Genomic DNA, 21,026 nt, shown 5'->3' with positions numbered 1-21,026 from the left:
GTAAATACTCACTCTCCGTTCAACCATATCCTGTGTACCGATATTAACAACAGTGCAGCCAATGGCTTTAGCAGAATTAAGACCAAGTGTATGGTTCTCATTTCTCTCCCATAGGTAAGGTCCTTCTTAGTGTTGATAGCTCTTTCATCGATGGTCCCAGGAACAGCTACATTGATAAGCTTACTGCAGAAAATATGTTGAAACCATCAGAAGAGAGCCAATTTTTCCTGCACGAATGGTTGAAATTGAACTACCGAAATCTACCATAGGAGAACTCCATCCTTTGCAAGATCAAATAAGGCGCGCCTCGCCTCACACCTCGTATTTTTAGAGGCTTTACTGCCTCAGTGCGCCTCGCACTTTTTAACTATACAACCAAGGTGCTGAAAATACGAGGTGCGAGGCACGTAGATGAGACGCATTATTAAATAAAAGAATGTATAGTTAACAATATAATTGATATTTAATTGTTTAAACCAACTATATGTTAATTTAACATAATTAAATTTAAATATTTTTTTAAATTTATATATAATTTTTAAATATAGAAAAATTTATATTATTCTTATAATCTAGAATTTTAACTAATATGAACAAAAATTAAAATAATTTTTGGGTGATGTATAAATATTATTTGTTTTGAATAAAAAATCTTAATTTTCAATTTTTGTTTTAAAATTATATATAAATTTAGTTCTATGTTATTATTAATTTTAATTAATATTTGATAATAAAATGATTATTTAAAAACTTTATATATAAATTAAATAAAAAAAAATTGATGGAATATTTGACACATCTCAATATGTCTGACCAAATCTAGTTTTTATTCACTCACCCACGTGACTAATATCTATCATACCCTCTCTCTCTCTCTATCACTTTCCCTCTCTTCACTTTCCCTCTCTTCTTCTCTCTTCATCCTCCACCTGAACCCTATATTTTTTTTACATTGACCGCCTTACTACCAGAGGCGCACGCCTCCGCCTCCGGCCGATGCACGCCGGAGGCGCGCCTCCGACCGCCTCCTGCAAATCGCATCGCCTTTGGGTTCAGATGCATTTTTTCTGGCGCAACAACGCCTCCAACGCCTAGGTGCGCCCCAGGCGCGCCTTTTAAAACCAAGCTGACGGGCAGAGAGACATTTCCAATCAATCCTTTACCTTTTTTTCCCCTATTGTGTGTTTGATCAGAAGCAAATGGAAAGGAGATACATCCTATTTTCTTCATTCCTAATCTATTATATTTCCCAAAAAATTGAAAAGAGAAAATCGTAGATACCAACCATCAAAATTTTAAGATATTATGAATTTCAGCCATATAAAAAAGTACCACTAATTCTTAGAAAGAACAAAAACCTTATAGTTACTCAAATCCAAGTTCCAAAACTCACCGCCTCTTCGAGAAAGCCTTCCCTTTAAAGCCGATGTAGCATTGCGGTATTACTGAGAAAAAGATTGCTTGAAGCAGAAGCAAATTTTTGAGATTGCTTAAGGAGCAAGAAAGAAAGAAAAAATAGCTTGGAAATCAGACAGGCCAAAGACCAAAAGAAAAAAAAGACAAACAGACTGGAAAGCCGAATATCAACTTTGCAAGGAACAATACGTTTTCCTATTACACGACGAATGCATGCCTTACGCGATGAAACAATACTACTATCCATATTATCACATACATGTTCAAAGAATTGTGGGGTCTTACCTGTTAGTCTCCAAAGTAGCACTTATCATCATCGTCCGAGACCATATGCCAAGAAATGTAGTCAGAAAGATAGTTCAAACTATATGCAAAGGACCGGATGTAAAGCAAACTGGCTTAGTTATTACAGAAAATTATCCTCACCAAACGTGGCTCTAGTATATCAATCAGAGGATTCGAGCTTCTTTGAGAGAGGAGTTTCCATCAGGCAGAAATCGACGGAGTCATACTTTGTCCTGCTAAACAATAGACCGGATATCATCGGAGTTTTGCAGTGAGCCAAGGATCGAGGAGCTCTAGATGCAGATGGCTCTTCTATCAGCAGCGACTCAGTCATTTCTTCCAGATACGAGATTCCTGAGGGAGTTTCTGCCTAAAAAGAACGTGATCAAAGAATCTCAAATCAACACAACCAGAGCTTGAATAATTCAAGCAAAAGACAGAATATGCAGAAAGTAACTTACATTGAGTTTGCCAACTTTGAGTTCTGAGAGGCGAGGAGATGCTGGCTGGTCAACAACATCGTGGAGTCCAACCACTTTCAGAAACTCATCCAGATCCATCGAATGTGTCTGTGCCTTGATGCATTCCTGATGATCATGCAGAAATTGCTTTTCTGAATCAATGCTGTGAAGAGCCGGTTCCTCAGACAGGCTGCCAAATCTTGTAGGCGCTTTAAGCACCTTCCTCAATGCCTCGGGTAAATGTGGCTTTGCAGAGTTTGAGATGTCACACAGAGCCTTTCTTCCACCAACAGAGGCTTTTTTCTTAGAGGCAGGGGCAACTTTCTTTTCTCGGGGCCCTGTGACTTTTGAGGAGGAAGGCTCCTCCTGAATGGGCAGGATATCGCAATTCAGCTTCTTTGACGTCTGATTAATGGTATGCTTTACAGAATTCGATAGATCACCAAGTGGTTTTCTTCCAGAAGGCCCTCTTTTCTTCAGTGTGTTGGAGTTGTTAGTCTTTCCCCCAACAAAAGATCCTGCAAGAGAGGTCCACTTTCATAAGAACGATTCTTTTATGGAGAAGAAGCATGTTCGTTAAACTACACCAAGAAGTGCTAAGAGAGCTACCATGGATCACATCATGCACTCGTGATTCCATCTCGGTTTTGTTTTGTGTATAGCCCTGAAAAGAAAAATGATAATGATAAAAAAAATGAAAATTTGGCAAACACAAAACAAAATATTACCAAGAGATTTTATGGTTCACAAGAACCATGCTCAGACATCATTTACTATCTCGCCGTCTTTGCTCAGACATCAAGCGAAAACTTCTTGCTACGGTGTTTTCTTTAGGCCTCTGGATAACACACGGAAGAAACATATGACTACCAATGAATCTGCATGGAACCCTTAAAGACAGACTCCTCCAAGTCTCTTTCCATTTCAGAGGATAAAGTCAGAGAAGTAATCGAAGTTCTAAACCCTACCGAACAGAATTTAACAATGACCGAGATGTTACATCAAATTTCCCACAAGCCAAACAGACAAAGACAGACTAGAAAGCAAAAACCCCTCTTCTCACTCTGGTGGCCAGTCAAATTAAAAAAACTCCGCCACGATTACAGGACGACAAAACCCTAACGAAGCACAAACACATTTTTCCATCAAATCTTACAACCCCTTTCTCGCCAAAGATTGTAAGGTTTACGAGGCGAAAACACTCGATTTCACGAGCGAGCAGGCGAAAAGATCTCAGAAAGAGAGAAGATTACCGAGACAAGAACTACATCTAACACAGGAAGAAATTCGCTTACAAGGTTTGAAGAAAGACAGAATTTTCCTTCCCGAGTGCTCTGAATTTCCAAGATTTTCTTGCGATTTTGTCGCGAATATTCAAAAATTTCTCAGAGAAAACCAAGAAGAGAACGAAAGAAAACAGATTGGTTCTGACCTTCGGGGGGTTCGATCGCTTTATAAGGGATACGGAGGCTCCAACGGTCACTTTTTAATAATTTTACGTTTTTGCCCTTGTTCTCGTAGTGAATTTACAATCTTCACGCCCAATCTCTTGAAAGGAATACTCTCTCTCTCTCTCATTCTTATGATTTTATTAAATGGGCAAAAGTCTTTATCAAGTCTTTGGCAGGGTCTAGACTTAATATTTACACCAAAATAAACTTAGTAAATAGTGAATTTTAATTACATTTTATTTATATATTCAATTTATAATACATACCGGATATATTAGCAAGTGTGATGCAAAAAGATTGAATATTTTTATATTACATATAATTTTAGCCCAAGAAAAAAAATACTGATCCCCAAAATGAATTTGAAGAAAAACGAAAAACAAAAATAAAACCACTAATGTCTTCATACGACAGAACAAAAACCGAAAAAATACTGATCCCCAAAATGAATTTGAAGAAACCTCTGATGGCGACGAAATCAGACAAACAGGAATGAATTCTAGAAAAACCTCCCAAAGCTATTACAGGGAACAATATCAACATGCAAAAATAAAAATGTTTTTTCCTTCTCTTTGTTCTAAGATGATGATGTTCTTCTTGTCCCAACTTCTTGTCAAAGACATGAAAGAAGAAAGAGCTTGTTAAGGGGAAACCATTCACTTAATATGTTCAGAGACGAGTGAAAATGAGTAAGATTGATCTTGCTGGGACGAGCCTGAGCCGGGGCAGTGGCTTCGGATTCAAGCAGAAGGCCATTCTTTACGGATTTCGAAGGCATAGTTGATCTCCAAGTAGCACTTGTTATCATCGTCGAGAAACTGAAATCGTAACCAGAGGAATTGTTAGGTAGAGGGTTATCACTTATCAGGATAAATATATCAAGGGTTAAAGCGAAATACGTTAATCCACAGCAAGACCTTACCATAGACACCGGTCCAAGGTAACTAATGAGCTAGTCAATCAAATTTTCATACTTCATGAATTAACGGGTCGATAAACTGACCTTAGTTCTAGCGGAATATGATCCCCGAGCAAACATGCCAGAGGGAGTGGTCTCTTCTGGTATCACGTGAGTGTATGGCTCCAGCTGAGGACTAAAAGTCCCGAGCATCTCCTTTGTTCTGTCCACTGAAAACATTAATAAAATAGTTGTGAAGCAATTTCTTAATAGTCTTGTCCTGTAAATCCGATATTAGAGACTATGATTATCATCTCAGATCAAGTCTCAAGACAATGTGAGAGGTACCTTTGACACCGGTCTTCCAGACGTTATTGGTGTACTTAAGGCCAGACACGATGTTGTTGTTAACTTGAAAGGTGAATTTCAAGTTGTACTTGCTCCCTTCTTTTAAGGTAAACCACGAGCCCTTGATGTTTCCATTCTCGGGAACCGATAGAACAATATCAGGTCTACCAGGAGAAATGATCGCAAGGCTAAGGATCTTCACTTCAGGGTCAAGAGTCTCTGCGTTGTGAGATGGATGACAAGAACGCATAAGTGTAGAAACTCACACGAAAAGCTAGCAACAAAATTTATAATCAGGCGATTCTACAGCCAGTTTTTCTAATGATGAGTGAGAGGAGATGTTCATTTGATGGTAAGATGATTTTGATTTATGTTACTTGAGGAGAAAATCAGCATCATACGAAATTTCTCGAATCAAGAATGTATGCTAAAACACTAGAACATGAATTGATGTTACGTAATTCAAAGTCCTAGTGAGGAATGGAAAAAAGGATCTGATAAACCACATGATTTATCACTGACAAAAAAAAAGACAGAAGGATAAACTCTATGATGTCTCCATTAACTTTTTAGCATTGTATATAATTCATTAGAAACATCAATGCATCTGTCCAGGACCATCCACATTGCTCGAGCGCAATGAACACAGTGCACAAAAGACAATGATCTGCTCTAGGAATCTTGGCCGTGTTGTCTGAACCACATTGCCTCCATAACAAACAAAGAATTAAGAACCAATCTGGTCTGCTAAGGCAAATTAAACAACATAGGATAATCTCTAACTCTTCTAAAATTCTATCAGATTGGAGAAACATCAGATGGCAAACAGCCAGAGAAAACTAAACCTTTGCCCTCCATAAGATATCTATAGTCCCAATGTCACCAATCAATTCATCAGACAAAATCACCCTTAATTCAAACACCGATTTTGAAATCGAAAAAAGTCATAATTTTGTTTTGGAAATGACGAAAATTGTACCTCCGATGCTGTTCACATCTACACTTCCAAGAAGCTGCTCCTTCCACTTCCTGAGACTCTCATCATCCTAACAGATTCAGAAGAACAATTTCGAGAAATTCTTCACATTCAATCCAAAATTTTCGAAAACAGGAAAAATGGAAGAAAGGGCAACAAACGAAAAAACCAACCTTATCCTTCTCGAGATGCTCCTTGATAGTGTACTGAGGGCCCAATTGTAACTTCTCACCGAGAGCGGATTCATCGTCTTCCTCCTCCGTCGCGTACAGAGAAGATTCGCTCATCTGTCTCCCCAACGATTCCACGGCCTCATCGTCGGTGCTCTCGTGATGCGACGACGCCGTTTTGGACGTGTTCTCCTCTCCTTTGCCTCCTCCCTTGCTCTTCTCCTCGTCAAAACCCATATCTCTGGAACCCGATATAGCTCCAGCAACCACAGACATCAATCAACTCGACAACCCCAGGAAATGAAATCAATGCGTTTTCCACTGATCAAAATCGTGAATTGGAGAGAACCCACGAAAGATCTCGCCGAGAAGAATGAAGGGTTTGGAGTTCTCTCTCTCTTTGTTCTACTTCTCCCCCCTGGATGATCGTGGAGCAGTAAAGGAAGCTTGGCAAATTTAGGGATTTTGGTTCTGGCATGTTCTTTTACGGGAGCGAGAACGAGTCATGTGGTGATCCGAGTTATGAGAGAGAGAGAGAGAGATCGTGAAGGCCACCAATGAAAATCAGAACGGCAAAATAGGATTCCCCGACAAAGACAAAAGTTATTAATTTAAAAAATGATTGGATGGATAATTGCATTAATAACATATACATACAATTAATCGTCACTAATTTTGATTTTGATTTGACGTTATAAATTGGATTAAATATTAAATATTTTTAACCAAATTTGGATTTATTTTGGACCTCACTCTTGCTTAGCTTATTGTGGAACAACTAATATATTCCAATCTTTTTCAGCATATTATTATGGGTGTGATTATTATATAGTTTCAATGTATAAATAAATGGGTTTAAATTATATTTTAACACTTGATAAAGATATATCCAGAGCTCTTTTTAGTTTTCTTCGCAATATAAATAAATGATATATATATATATATATATCCTTAAATCAATTAAAAAACTCAAAAAAAAAAAATCTCTTATTTTTCCGTGGGAACCAGATGTTTTGAAAATTAATTAAGGATGATTTCACAGAATAATTTGAAAAAATAAAAAAATCAAGATGTTTAATAACATACTAATTTAGAGAAATGTATCATAAATTCAATATAATGGATGTGACTTCATTTGAAACAAAAAATAATATTCGCCCCATTCTGTTTTATATTGTATCTCGGAGAATAAATTGAACATATTAAACAAAAACTTCCAGAATATTCTGAAATCCCTAAATTATTTGCATTTATCAATTATAGTTCACTTTGTTCTTAATTTTTCTATATTTGACTAGATATAAATATGTTATATAAAAATATAATTATTTGTCATGCATGTATGTTATATATCCATTAGGCTACAGTGTTAAACCACATAAACAATAGAACAATAATTATATAATATGAATAGACGAGTCATTAATTAACTAATTGGAATGATTAGGGGCTACAAACATTGCCTATAATTGAGGAGACAAAAAAAAATGAGAGCTTAATGCTTCTTTTGACTTCTTGCGCCATAACTATAAAATCATCCAATAGTTTTACTTATAGATTAAAAAAATAAAATATATGCAAAATTTTGGAAACCGATGTGGAGGTATTGAACTCCAATATCTCAATAATCGGATATCTGATTTTGGATATTAAGTTCATAAATTATATCAATATAAAAAAATCAGATTTTTTGTGCCGTCTATATATATATATACATATAATGGCAAGTTAAACCAAAAGAAATAAATAATGGCATGAAAATTGGCATTTGATTTCATTTCAACCTTCTAAAACTTTGAGAAATCGAAGATGACACGTATCCACAAATGCATTGAATGTTTGTCCCATTGCATTTATATGATTTTCAGTTAACCCTAACTATATGGTAAGTTTGTCGTCATATGATTTTCTCATGGCCCATCTATCACTTTAATTTCTCTACAACAATATATATATATATATATATATATAAATATATACGTGTATGATATATTCATATTTCTAACCATACGGTATATTAATACCCAATTGCTGTTAAAATACAATAAATAAAAATATATCGTAACGGTGAGAGTTTTTTTGGTTAGAGAAAATTTAAAATATTTTTTAGAAAATCTTACTGACTTAGTTTTATTTAGTGTGTTAGAGAATACATATTTTATAAATTTTTTTGTATATATATTAGAGTCAAAAATACTAAGAACTATGGAATACATATTTTTATTTTATTTTATTTTGCGGTTTCATTCTTTTATATGTCATCTTCTATCAGATTTCAATGCAATATTCCTTTAGAAAATTGTTGAAATAAAACAATATATCCAAGGAACGATAAAAAGTAGTCAACCTTATTATGAAGAGAAATATACAAACATGGTGAAATGATACAATCCAATCAATAATCGATCAATAATCATAAGATTTAAATCAAAAATATTTTTGAATGTAAAAGAATGAAAAAAAAAATCTTATATTTTGCTATGAGATATTTTATATACGTATAAAACTCTAACCAGTAGGCCTGAATTGGTCCATTGCGGCATAAAAAAAGTTTTGGATAATTCTTTTCTTCCGCGTTGGGCTCAAGACGACTTGGGTCGCACACATTTGCATTCCACCTCGGCCTTTGCAAGGGATTTGGAATTTAATAATAATAATAATAATAATAATAATAATAATAATAATAATAACAGTAGTTGTAAGAATAAAAAAAAAGGAATGCCCGAATTATATACTAAAAAAACAAATTTAATTAAAAAAGAACTAGTAACCATTTGATATTAGTCAACTCACTCAAACGAAATTCAAAAAAGCTAATAATTATATTATATTCGATTTAATTTTATTTTAAATTTGATTAGTCTAATGTAAAAAATTATATCTAATCAAATTTTATTTGATTCGATTTAAAATAAAATTATATATGATTAAATTTTATTTTAATTATTTAAGCAGAAATACTAACTTGTGTGCTGTATGTTGTTGCTCTTGAATATAGTTCAATTATATTTATTCTTTTAATATTTATTTCACCAGAGATATTGGAAATATTGATATGTATAAATTGTAACATAACTAGGTTGTCCGGGAACATAATGGCACGTTGGTTGGTGTTGCTTGGCTCGGCTCCATGAGTCACACAAAGCTTCATCACGTAAAAACAAAAGCCCACGTGGTCGGTGCCTTTTCCTGACGTGTCGCCGAATGATTCGTTGTCGTCATATGTCTGAGTCAGTATGTTGGTCCCATAGTGGGCTCCACGTCACCGCCCAAAAAGTAAGAAAACCAAAGAAGATAAAGGGGAAAAAGCGTGCCGTTTTGTCTTCTCCGACCTTGACATTTTTGGACGGAGACGGCAAGCAGTGTCTCTCTCTATCTTAAGCCTGTTTTGGGTAAATAAATGCACATTTGGAGGCCGCAGATCGCGAGGCACCGCTCGTTTACGGCGACTGCTTTCGTACGGAGTTTTCTGCTGCGTCCGGATTTCACTGCGTTTGTTCCCTTTGGACATAAATTCCTTGTATTTATTATTGATAAGAATATTAAAAAGAATTATTATGAGATATTCGTAATACAATAATTGAGAATAAATACATATTAACATTAGTTTTTATAAATTAGTTTAAATAACTAAGACTTGTTTTAATAACACTAGAACACCTTCTTCTATTACTTACCTAGTCCGTTCTTCGTTATTATCAATTTTTAGCGGGAATATTTTTATTTATTTATCATGGATTAAAATTTTCAAATTTAGAGTTTTATATTCGCCATTAACCCCAAAAAAAAAAAGATTTGAGCTTTGGAGGTGACGGCACAAAGCACAGAAACACAAACTACCAAAACGCTAGTGAGAATGATGATGGCCCTTTTTGAAAAATCCCAAAATCACCTCCTCTCTTTTTTTACGTAAACCAAACAATTCAGTAAAAAAAAAAAGTCGACCTCTATTAAGTTTATTGTATTTATGTATGTGTTCCGCATGTAATAAATTGGATGTTAGAGAAGAAAGGGTTTTAAATCGTTTTTTTTTTCTTGATGAAGTTGTTGTAACATTAATCCTATCTACCCAAATTTAGATGATCTATTGATAAGAACATACAAAACATGTTTTTATCTCGGGTTCAAATCCAAGCCTAAAATGGGTTATTCATTCGAACTTTTCAGTATTCAGAAATATATAATTAAGCCAAAGATTTGATAAATTTCCGGATTATAAAAAATATATATTAATCATGTATTACATAGAGAGAGAGAGAGAGAGAGAGACCATTCTTGTGTTCATTTACAAATTTTATTTTCATCTCGTTATAATATCATTTAGACCAAATTGGATCACAAATACAAACTATGAAATGGCGTAGTTGTGTGAAAATAGTGCAAAATAACTAGTGAAGAATAACCATAAAATAAATTAGAAGAATTATGGTGTGTTGTGTGATATTATTCTCGTTCATCACGCCGAGAAAGTGTTTGTTCTGATAAAATGTTATGATATACGAAGAGTGATCGCTATTCAAAGTCCAAAATGCTTGTCATTAATTACATCTAACCACGAATACAAAAGTTGTATATATCTGTCTATATATGGATCGATATTACTTTTTCTTTTTTCAAAATCTCAATCCAAACGGATATTGAATTATCACCAAACATGACGATCGATGGGCTGTCCAAATCAAATCTCAAGATTCCTCTCTCTCTCTCTCTCAAGGACTGCCTCTATATAAAGCCTTGTTGCCATTGCCATTACACTCATCATCTCGCACTCCCACTACATACACTCAAGCTCCACGTTAGCTTTTGCCCTTTTCCTTCCCCCTCGGTCATCTTTTGTTTAATTTTCTTACAAGTTTACACTTATGGCCACTGCTGAGGTATCCAATTTATTCCGTTTTCACACCCTTCACATACATACATATATATATATACACACACATACACCCGCAGACTTGATTTGGTTTTGTTTTAAGGTGTTGGTTACCGTACGTACGCATACTCAGTGAAAGGGTTATGGTATTTTATCACGTCGGTCGGTCCGTCGAATATCATAACTTTCTGACACAGTCTAAAAGCATTAGTCGTTATATTCAATCGCTGTAACGTCTTTGCATGTGTAATAGCATGCAATGTTCCCAAAAAAAAACGTGACATGTTATAAATTTCATCAAGTTTTTACAGTGGATCACCAAAATTTTATAGGGTCTTATAAAGCATTAGTTCTAACATCCGAAATCATACGATCCTCTTTTCTCCATTTAACTATTCTATGGTGTTTAATGAAAATGTGTTTTTTTTATTGTAATAAAGGCAAAATTCATTTTTGCAGGTTGTATTGGTTCAAAATGTACTGTCAGACGAGAAGAAGGAAGAGTTTGTCAATGTTCAAGAACCGGAAGCGGTTAAGGTGGAAGAAACACCGGAAGAAGCGAAAACCGAAGCAGAGAAAGTAGAGGCCATCACCGAGAAAACCGAAAAACCGGAGGAAGAAACCGGAGAGGAGGCCAAAGATGAAACCGACGGTGCCAGTGAACCAAAGGTTGAACCGGTTGCTGATGTGAAGGCCGAGGAAGGTGAAGAAAACGTTGAGAAAGCAGAGGAACCTAAACCGGAAGCAGAACCGGTGACTGAACCGGAAACCAAAACCGAGAATGAAGCCAAAGCTGAGCCGGAAGCAAAAGTTGAACCCAAGCCGGAGGAGGAGGAGGAGAAGGAAGTTAACGCTGTTCCTGAGGAGGAGAAGAAAGAGTGAGAGAATGACAAGAACTAATGGCGGTTTAAGTGGTTTATTGGGTCTCCATTTACTACTAATAAAGCTTATACTATAAGTCTGGTACGGTCTTGTTTGGTTTGTCGGTTTAGTCCGGTTTGTTCGGTTTGGTTGTTTGCATGTGATATGCATGTGCTCCTGGTTTGAGTACAACATCTACGTGGAATAAACATGATATGTTAATTAATGATCCAAAGTGTTAAAGTTTGGTCCAAATTGGAGGATTACAATCATATTATTCGGCCCGTATTTATTGATTTAGGATTCAATTTGGGCCGTCCCGGTATGCATCCATATAATTACTAAAATTATCAGAAATACATATATAATTAGATTATTTACAGTTTATAAAAAAAAAAACTATGGTTATTATAATTTTGTGTCGATTCTATACATTGCGGTAACTAATATTTAAAACATTCTTTACCATATGGTCCATTTCTGTTTTTTATTATTATTATTATTTATCCATCATTGTAAAGCAAATTCTTACTATTAAATTATTAATACGACTTCACAATAAAATAAAAACTATTTCGTTTTTGTTCATATTATATATTATAAAAATCTACTTTGGCCATCAGATCGTTTTGAATGAACAATTAGGATAAAAAAAAATCACCCAACAAAATATTTCTGGAAATTTTATAATAGTCTTTAGTATGTTTCTAAACCAAAATTATCAATAAAAATAATATATAATAAAGATTAAAATTTCTTTCTACATAGATTTAGAATTCGAATGTATCCATTCTTAGTCGTATTCTGTCAAATCTAATGTCACCTGTATTAATCGGATTTTTATAGTTTGAACAAAAAAAAAATATTTACACTGCAAATTAAAAAAAAAAATCACAAAAGGATAGTGTTGCAAATTTCTCTTTAAAATAAAATAATTTATTTAATATACGAAGACTTTCCGGGAAGTAAAGGTCAACGTCTACGGCGAGTTTTATATATATATATATATATATATATAGTGAAAATAGTGCAAAATAACTAGTGAAGAATAACCATAAAATAAATTAGAAGAATTATGGTGTGTTGTGTGATATTATTCTCGTTCATCACGCCGAGAAAGTGTTTGTTCTGATAAAATGTTATGATATACGAAGAGTGATCGCTATTCAAAGTCCAAAATGCTTGTCATTAATTACATCTAACCACGAATACAAAAGTTGTATATATCTGTCTATATATGGATCGATATTACTTTTTCTTTTTTCAAAATCTCAATCCAAACGGATATTGAATTATCACCAAACATGACGATCGATGGGCTGTCCAAATCAAATCTCAAGATTCCTCTCTCTCTCTCTCTCAAGGAATAAAATACGGCGAGTTGGGTGCATTTGTTCTTCGTCTTGACATTTATTTTATATATCGTGTAGTATATTAAATTCATGGACCCTTTATAACTGAGAGAGCGGCAAAAGCGATGACATAACATAATGCTCTATGACATTAAATACATTATTTTAGCAGCCATAATGTTTATTTATTAGATATAATAATATAACACACCTATTGTTCTATTCATTCATTGCAGAAATTTTTGTGTTTTTTACCATAAAAAAGGGTCATGGCGCACATTCTTTTAGATAAATTCACTCGCAAAACTCAACGATTATTCATATTTTGACGCTTAAGTTTTTTGAATTACTAAAAGCTACCTACCACACTAGAAATCAAATTCACAAAATTTCCAAAATTATAAATAAAATATGTTTGGAGAAAATATTATTAGAGATGATAATTATATAATTATACAGTAAATTTGTTAAATTTATATATTTTAATAAAATAAATCTAAATATAGGATAATACTAAATATCTTTTTATTTAGAATTTATCGATTTTTCTTTCTTTCGACATCTTAGGCATATACTCACGAGATCCTCCAATAATTAGGGCAAGAGAAAAAAAAACGAAAAAGATTTGCAAAAAATGTTTAAGCTCAGATCTCACAGAAAGAGGGTTCTAATTTTATTTCGAAAGGAGGAATCTTTTCACATGGGATTTTTTTTAAACATATTTGTATATTCATATTTTTTATATGCTTTTTCTCATCTTTTATTTTTATTATCTTATATTATTGGATCTAAGAATGTGTTTGGAGATTGAGCATTTATGACAAAAAAAATATATAAAATATCGAAAAGATACACAACTATAGAATCATATTTTATATACTATACGAATCGAAATGTCTTTCCTTGATGGGTGTTTACAGGATGTACTTAAATATAAAATTATAATACTCACTTCAATTTTGGGGCTTTACTCGATATTCACTTCAATTTCCCTTTTTCAGTTCTTGTAAAAAAAATACATTTATTCTATTATATGTAAGATCCATTCACTTTATTTCAATTTGTATTCTATTCTTTAAAAAAAATATTTATTTTAAAAACTATATTCATTTTATTATTATTATTTAAATTCAATAAATCTAAAAATTAAAAATGATAACCTATTACTTTTTATTAAACTAAGTTTAAATATAATTGTGTATTATTAAATCCAATTTTCTTCAATTTTATATATACTAGAAATTTTGTCCGAGTTTTTTTATGATATCTAATCATTTAACACAAATTTAGTTGCTAAAAAAGAGAAAGAAAGAAGTAAAAATAGCATATAAATACTTAAACTTTTATTAAAATTTCACATAAATACTTGAACTATAAAAATTTTATATAAATACATGAACTTTTAAAAATCCTATATAAAGACCTAAATTTTTGAATTTTTTTTCAAATAAATACAAATTTCAGGTATTTTTTAAATAAAAGTAGGTGATGTCATTAATGAATTTTTGGTTTATTTGGAAGTTTTTCAGAAGTCTAAATATTTATATAGGATTTTAGAAAAGTTTAGATATTTATATGGAAATTTTATATTTCAAATATTTATCTAGAATTTTTGTAAAAAATTAGGTATTTATACGAGATTTCGATCATATCCTTTTCTCAAGCTTATTATACTATTTGATTAATAAATGTCTTGAACATCTACACCCTGCATTTATTGAGGGGCTATAAATGCAACTTTACGTTTAGGATAATAAATAAATAAATAATTTTATACTCTTGCATAATTATATATATATATATATATATATTAACTATACCTTCTCAGAACTTTTTTTTTGGATACATTGGGGAACCCCCGTGACTACCTACCCTTACAAACGAAGACGAACTGGCCACCACCTACGCCTAACAGTCCCCATGGACCTCAGTCCGCCGGACCTGGCCACCAGGCGCGCCTAATGCTCGGGCCGTAGTTGGGCTTAGGCGCCTGCGGGTCAAACCCCAAGCCCACACGCACGAGCCTGCAACACACGCGTAGGAGGTAAATCAGCACATTATGATAGGTTAACAGACGAACATGTTAGAGGAAGGGAGACGGCAGGATTCGAACCCCCCACCTCAAGGAGTTGCCCCTGCTCCCAACCAACTGGTCCCGAAGGGCGCTTCTCAGAACTTTACGCTTGGCATGATTTCCAAATTTATCCTAACAAAGATAATAATTAAAAATCTCAATCCTGTTTGTAATTAATACTATTCATAGTAGTTTAACGAGGATAAACTAATCTACTCATATTGTTCATATGTATAATACGAAAACAATGTGTATTATTATTGTACTCAAATAATAGGATTAGGTATAAGAAATTATATAATTAAAAAAAATAGTGTTGAGTATTAAGAAAGAAACGTAAACTCTTGTTTTCTCCGCGGAAAACATGCAAGCATATTTGTAAACCAAATAATTAAATTAAAAAAAAAAGTATTACCATTTATTGTCTCATAAAACATTATACATTTATGGTCCGGTTTAGACACAGATCACTTTAAGAACCGAAGCAGGGTCCAGGGACCAATTCAAGAACCGATTTCGACTTGATATAATAAGCAAAGATTATACTAAATTATCGTTTCATTACAGAGGAAACCCCAAAAAAAAAAAAAAAAAAAAATCCCTCTCTTGTCATACATCTATCGGTGTGTCGAACCAAGCCAAAGTTCCGACATGAACAACGGTGTGAAACCAATTGGGCAAGCCGGAGAGGACAAGATCTTTGAACTTACCTTTGTTCGGATCATATGAAACGAGAACCCTACTCTTATACTCCAACAAGATCTCGCCGTTTTCCAAAACGCATAAAACCCTAACGACTTTCCCGTTCTCGGCGTTCTTCCATATCCACATCGGTCTATCCAAATTCTGCTTTAGCCCCTTTGGCAAGTAAGCTCCGACGCTATACTCTTTGACCCAAGATTCTTTGACTCCATAACTCTTCATGACCCATATGTCCAATTTCCCGTAGTTTCCGTACACGACCGCACTTAGACACCCTTTGAGGTTCACGAGCCTGTGGTTGCTCCGGTTTAGCCCTCCTGAATCCGGTTTAGGGATCTCTCTGAACTCTTCGTCCTCCAAATCAAACGATATGAACTTACGGGCAGGCACATGTCGACGAGGTCGTGTCACGAAATGCAACCTACCGTTGACCAATGCCTCGGACGAACGTTTCACAAACTTATAAGGCGCTTTACCTAAGCTTCTCCATGACAATAACTCGGTTCTTGAAGACAAAGTTAGGACATGAACCTCGGATTGTTTGAATTGGATCCTACCACGGGCCCTGTAACCACTGCTACTGCTACTACTGTTACCGTTACTGTTACTTCTGTAATAAACTATCTTCACTACCTTGTAATCCTTGGTTCTTGGATGGAAACCGAAGCCGAACACGAGTTCTTGGTCGTGGTACTTGGCCGAAGTCTCCGGAAGCTCTACGCAGTTTCTAGTGAAGGGATTGTAGACGTAGAGCGAATCGTTGTAGAGCGAATCCGACAAGCACAACAAGCCATTGCATGAGCCGACCACATCGAACTCGGGCATTGCGGCCGCGAAAGGCAGGCTGAATTTCTTGGTCTTGGACGATCTTCCGGCTTCTTCCGAGGATCCGTAAGAGGATAAGTCCGAGAAGTGAAGCTCGTTTCGTATGGGGAAATCGCAGTGGAAGAGGAGACATGGTCGTGCGGGATTTGCAGAGGAAGAGAGATGCGCGTTGAGGAGGAGAGGATCTTGAGCCAGCGATCTCCAGGATCTGCAGACGAACGTGAGACGGACGAGGGACGTGATTGGAAGCCGAGAAAATATGTCGGCGATGATTTCTACGGGGAGAGCTTCGAGCGATGAACACGATCCGTATTCTTCCTCTTCGATCTTTCTTTTCTTGAAACATGATCTGGTCGAATGATCTGAAGCCATGGATCGATGAACAGGTGGAAAATATCTACCGGGTTTGATCTCAAGATTCAGAATTTGAAGATTTTGTGAAGAAGAGAAGAGAGAGAGAGAGAGAGAGAGAGAGAGAGAGAGAGAGAGAGAGAAGATGAAGAGCAAAAGGAGAAGAAGAAGATGATGATGATGAAGGGGAAGAAAATAGAGGCAAAGAAAAGGAGGGTACGTTGAATGGGCATCACTGAATAATTCTCGTGGAAATTTAATTTAATTTTTTTATTATAATAATAATTCCGTAAAAGTTATGACTGATGCAGGGAGATCTGGACCGTCGGATGAATATAAATTTCGTGCGAAAAAGAGATGGGTTATGGTTGACGTGGAGAGATCTGAACCGTTGGATGAATTTAAATCTCACGAGGATATTAAGAGAGAGAAAATAAAGGGAAAAAAGAAAACAAAAGAGGCGATGGTGACAAAGGAGGACGCACCAACACTTTGGAAAAAGTCTTAAATAAAAACAAAAAACAAAAAACAAAAAATAAAAAAACTTGCCAACTAATACAAAGAGTCGTCCACTTTTGTATACTTATATGACTTTCTCCCTCGCTCTCACCCCACTTTAACATTTCTTTTTTTTTATTTTACCTTTTATTTTTACCTTTTTTCAAAAATTTCCTTATTTAAATACTTTAATAATAAAATAAAATCATTATATATATATATATATATGATGTAGTAATCTAACAATTTGCTTATTCAAAGTTATAGATAAGGAAAAAAGTTTTATTTCTTTAAACCCCTAAATACTACTGGCTTATTAGTATATTAGATATTATACATATGAATATTATATATATATATATATGTATAAATTAAGTATGAACATGAAATTGCTGGGTGGGGGCAGTTGTGCAGTTGTGTGCGCCGTGAGTGTTCTTCAAAAGCCAAAAGGACACTTGTAGGTGCACAAGTCTCCCACCTTCCCAACAATTAGTTTTATTTTTTTCAAAGGAATACACACACATATGTATATATAGCCATTGAGCATTTGTATTTTTCAGTCTAAATGATTTTGTGGATCACTACATGGGTATTTTCAAAAGTTATCTGGTCATCCACACACACATACACACATATATATATATATGTCTGTGTATGGATCGAAATAGAGTAGACTTTGATAACTTTGTTCATAAAGAGGCTTTATGTTGTTTTAACATTTTATACATAAAGAGGCTTTTGGACCTTTGGTTGCTACCAATAAGGGTACCGGTTTACAGCCAAACCACTACCATACCGGTCGGTACAACCCGGTCAACCCAACATCAACTCAAATCTATTAAGCCAATACACGGATTACATGTTACAGGCAGAGTAAAAATCGACAGAGGTGAGAGAGAGACTGACTTGGTTTCCCCTGCAAGAAAGTAAAAGGTTCCTGCAAGTGCATTCGAGTGACCTTCGGATGAAGTATATAAGATGTGTATACCATATATCTATATACACACACACACACACACACAAATTTGCTTCTTTCTTGAGGGTTTCATCGCTTCAGAGGCAACTCTAATGGGAAGTGCTCATCATCTTACTTCAGCCGTGGAATCTGAAACGCCATGAAAGAGTTCACTTATTTATTAGCCCATTAAAAAACTCATTGCAGAGCTCGATTGGTGACACGATGAGGGTTGAAAGAAGCATACAGAGTTTAGGAAGATATAATGCTGTTACCGACTCCACCATAAGCTCATTGATCGTGGGTCAGTGGTTGCTACCAAGATTAGAGAAGATTCGTACACACAGAAACAACATTGTAACAGAGCTGATAATCTGGAACAGAGCCTAATGCAAGTAATAAGACATCACACATGTGGCAACTGACAAGAATATGTTCTGCATTGTCACGCACATCATGAAAAACAGAATTCCGCAATGCTGGGGAAAGGAAAGAAGATCAGACACAGAGATAGACATAAACCTGAGACGTGTTCCTGATGCAACGTCCTGAAGAACAGTATTGTCATCAAGCAACTTCTCGTTATTTTACGAAATCCAGAAATTTGACCACACAAGCTTCCTGCGAGACAAAAACAAGTTTCTGTTCCATCGGTCAATTGTTCGGACAAAGGGTTTCCTCGTCTGCTAAAAAAAGAGAAACTTTACGAGCTTACCAAGAAATATGGCGATGACCCAAGCTAGTTTACTGCATTTCACTAACTTTCCTCTCGTTCACGAGCTTCAAGTCCTTTATCGTAGCTCAATTAATCACCGTCACATCGGCAAAGATCACCACATAAGTAAGAACGTCAAAGCACACCATGTGTTCGACAAAACGCCCAAATCGAAAACACAGCGTAGACGAGTGTACCGAAGGAGGAATCGGCGAATCGCCGCGCTTTAAGACAAATAAACGCATGGCGCTTCCCTTCTCGAGGCTTAGAATGGTGACAGAAAACATCCGACAATGTGGGATTCCTCGGAACGTCGACGAGAATCGGGTCGGAGAGATGATCGGCGAGGACCAATCTTAAATTCTCCCTCTTGTTGGAGGCATTGTAACCTCGGAACTGGGTCTCTTCCCCTCCTACTCCGCCGCCGATCTCCATGGTCGTCACTTCCCGGAGAAAACAGGTCTCTCATCGATGTCCGGTTGTCGCCAGAGGATCGGTTCTCAAAGATCAGTTTGGGTCCTTTAGGAAACCAAATGGCCTGAAACGGCATCGTTTAGTTCGTCATCGTATAAAAGCCCACTTAAGGCCCATTAATAAAGAATTAGCACATTAGGTTAGTAGTCATTTGTTCCACGTAATCGTTCTCTATTATATTATAATAATGTATGATTAATTTTTTATATTAATATTATATTTGATAAAACCAGGGTAGAACTAAACGATGGTATTATGGTTAATATATAAAAAATATTTACATATTAAGTCGACATAAATATTAAAGAACAGCGCCATGCACAAAATATCTCCATAACAATAACTTATAATTTTTTTTTTTACGATTTATTGAAATTGTTACTGCTTCCAACACGATTATTCCAAACAAGATACAATTATAGTTATGACTTATGATAACAAAAACAGAATTTAAATTAATTTCCTCGAATTTCAGTCTTTTATTTGTAAAATATTATTATAATACAAGACCATGCTTTTTCATTAAAGAATTAGACGACCCTATTTAATAAATTTATAACGGTAATTTGAAAAAAATTTGTCGTCGATACAAAGCATTCATTATGAACATCATGCATTGCCAGGTAAAAAGATTGTGGTTAAATTTACATGCACGATTTTAAATGACCCAAAAATTAAACATATAATTTTTTGCGATGGATTTGTATATTCATCTAAATTTGAAATATCGGAACGTATTTATGTACGTTACATTGTAAGTTATGTAATTTTATTTTGGGAAGAGTCGAACACAATATTTTTAGAAAAAAAAAAAACTGGAAAAATGGATACAAAATTCTTAATTTTTTTTTAAAAACCGGTTAGGTATTCATATAGATCTCGTGAAAAATAATTAAATATTTAATTGTATAAAATGATCGTACCCTAACTATTGCTGCGCAACGAGACGGCACGTTATAAAAAAAACTAAGTTTCGTTGTCAAAACTAAAAGTTGTATGATACACATGTGGTTTTTGTAGCGAAAAGACGCGCATGACTATATTTGAACAATCCAGTAAAATTATATATATATATATATATATATATCCAAATTTTTGTAAATTTGCTTATAATAAGAGGTTAAATTTGTTTTTTTTTGTTGAAATCGTAGCAAAATAGTATTAAAATGTAGGGGGGAAATTAGTGTTAAATTTTTTTATCGTTTCATATGGTTATAATTATATTACTTTCAATAGTAACGGTAATTATAGGAATTTGTAATACAAGAAATCAAAACCATGCAACAGATGAACCCTAAAAAAAGAGGTAACAGTTCTAATGATAGAATTGATTTGTTTGATATT

At 34.6% G+C, this 21,026-nt stretch overlaps 4 protein-coding genes and 1 long non-coding RNA gene across 16 annotated transcripts; 1 reads left to right on the top strand and 4 right to left on the bottom strand.

The window, feature by feature from the left end:
• Positions 1–18: 18 nt before the first annotated feature.
• Positions 19–3,569, bottom strand: LOC104819054. 10 transcript variants are annotated; one of them, XR_002024474.1, is made up of 7 exons: positions 3,458–3,569; positions 2,772–2,826; positions 2,163–2,680; positions 1,843–2,071; positions 1,702–1,722; positions 839–1,489; positions 19–183 (listed from the first exon to the last, which is right to left on the bottom strand). XR_002024474.1 is itself a non-coding variant. In XM_019203236.1 (6 exons), exons 2-4 carry the CDS (start codon positions 2,800–2,802, stop codon positions 1,862–1,864), a joined length of 759 nt encoding a protein of 252 aa, XP_019058781.1. In that variant the 5' UTR covers positions 2,803–2,826; positions 3,458–3,569; the 3' UTR covers positions 19–183; positions 1,702–1,722; positions 1,843–1,861. The 10 variants fall into 10 exon arrangements, 7 of the variants coding, with proteins under 7 accessions (XP_019058781.1, XP_019058782.1, XP_019058780.1 ...); XR_002024475.1 differs by having other exon boundaries at positions 839–1,460; XR_002024476.1 differs by having other exon boundaries at positions 839–1,126.
• A 422-nt stretch (positions 3,570–3,991) lies between these two features.
• Positions 3,992–6,561, bottom strand: LOC104819051 (rho GDP-dissociation inhibitor 1-like). Its single transcript, XM_010548928.2, has 5 exons — positions 6,009–6,561; positions 5,839–5,905; positions 4,860–5,078; positions 4,617–4,741; positions 3,992–4,431 (listed from the first exon to the last, which is right to left on the bottom strand). The coding sequence occupies exons 1-5, from the start codon at positions 6,279–6,281 to the stop codon at positions 4,354–4,356; spliced, it is 762 nt and encodes a 253-aa protein (XP_010547230.1). The 5' UTR covers positions 6,282–6,561; the 3' UTR covers positions 3,992–4,353.
• Positions 6,562–10,757: 4,196 nt separating this feature from the next.
• On the top strand, positions 10,758–11,965 carry LOC104819050 (protein TsetseEP-like). The gene is made up of 2 exons (XM_010548926.1): positions 10,758–10,882; positions 11,335–11,965. Exons 1-2 carry the CDS (start codon positions 10,868–10,870, stop codon positions 11,755–11,757), a joined length of 438 nt encoding a protein of 145 aa, XP_010547228.1. The 5' UTR covers positions 10,758–10,867; the 3' UTR covers positions 11,758–11,965.
• Positions 11,966–15,737: 3,772 nt separating this feature from the next.
• Positions 15,738–17,197, bottom strand: LOC104819049 (F-box protein At3g07870). The gene has a single exon (XM_010548925.1). It carries the CDS (start codon positions 17,059–17,061, stop codon positions 15,772–15,774), a length of 1,290 nt encoding a protein of 429 aa, XP_010547227.1. The 5' UTR covers positions 17,062–17,197; the 3' UTR covers positions 15,738–15,771.
• Positions 17,198–18,351: 1,154 nt separating this feature from the next.
• On the bottom strand, positions 18,352–19,725 carry LOC104819048. Of its 3 annotated transcripts, none has more exons than XR_772750.1 (4): positions 19,406–19,725; positions 19,209–19,293; positions 18,741–19,114; positions 18,352–18,643 (listed from the first exon to the last, which is right to left on the bottom strand). It is a non-coding gene; the product is annotated as an uncharacterized LOC104819048 (long non-coding RNA). The 3 variants fall into 3 exon arrangements; XR_772751.1 differs by having other exon boundaries at positions 19,209–19,282; XR_772749.1 differs by having other exon boundaries at positions 19,209–19,725.
• Between the last annotated feature and the right edge of the window lie 1,301 nt (positions 19,726–21,026).

This window comes from Tarenaya hassleriana, unplaced genomic scaffold, assembly GCF_000463585.1.
Source record: "Tarenaya hassleriana unplaced genomic scaffold, ASM46358v1 Cleome3, whole genome shotgun sequence".
In the NCBI taxonomy this organism is placed as follows: domain Eukaryota; kingdom Viridiplantae; phylum Streptophyta; class Magnoliopsida; order Brassicales; family Cleomaceae; genus Tarenaya; species Tarenaya hassleriana.
Note: the sequence above shows the minus strand (reverse complement) of the source record. Positions and strands in the feature narration are given on the sequence as shown.

Excerpts from the sequence above, each read along its gene's own strand:
- LOC104819049 (XM_010548925.1), bottom strand. The coding sequence starts at position 17,061 with ATGGCTTCAGATCATTCGACCAGATCATGTTTCAAGAAAAGAAAGATC.
- LOC104819051 (XM_010548928.2), bottom strand. The coding sequence starts at position 6,281 with ATGTCTGTGGTTGCTGGAGCTATATCGGGTTCCAGAGATATGGGTTTT. Across the intron at positions 5,906-6,008 it reads AGCATCTCGAGAAGGATAAG|GATGATGAGAGTCTCAGGAA; the intron begins GTTGGTTTTTTC and ends TGAATCTGTTAG. Across the intron at positions 4,432-4,616 it reads CATATTCCGCTAGAACTAAG|TTTCTCGACGATGATAACAA; the intron begins GTCAGTTTATCG and ends TTACGATTTCAG.
- LOC104819054 (XM_019203236.1), bottom strand. The coding sequence starts at position 2,802 with ATGGAATCACGAGTGCATGATGTGATCCATG. Across the intron at positions 2,681-2,771 it reads AGTGCATGATGTGATCCATG|GATCTTTTGTTGGGGGAAAG; the intron begins GTAGCTCTCTTA and ends CCTCTCTTGCAG. Across the intron at positions 2,072-2,162 it reads TCAAAGTTGGCAAACTCAAT|GCAGAAACTCCCTCAGGAAT; the intron begins GTAAGTTACTTT and ends CGTTCTTTTTAG.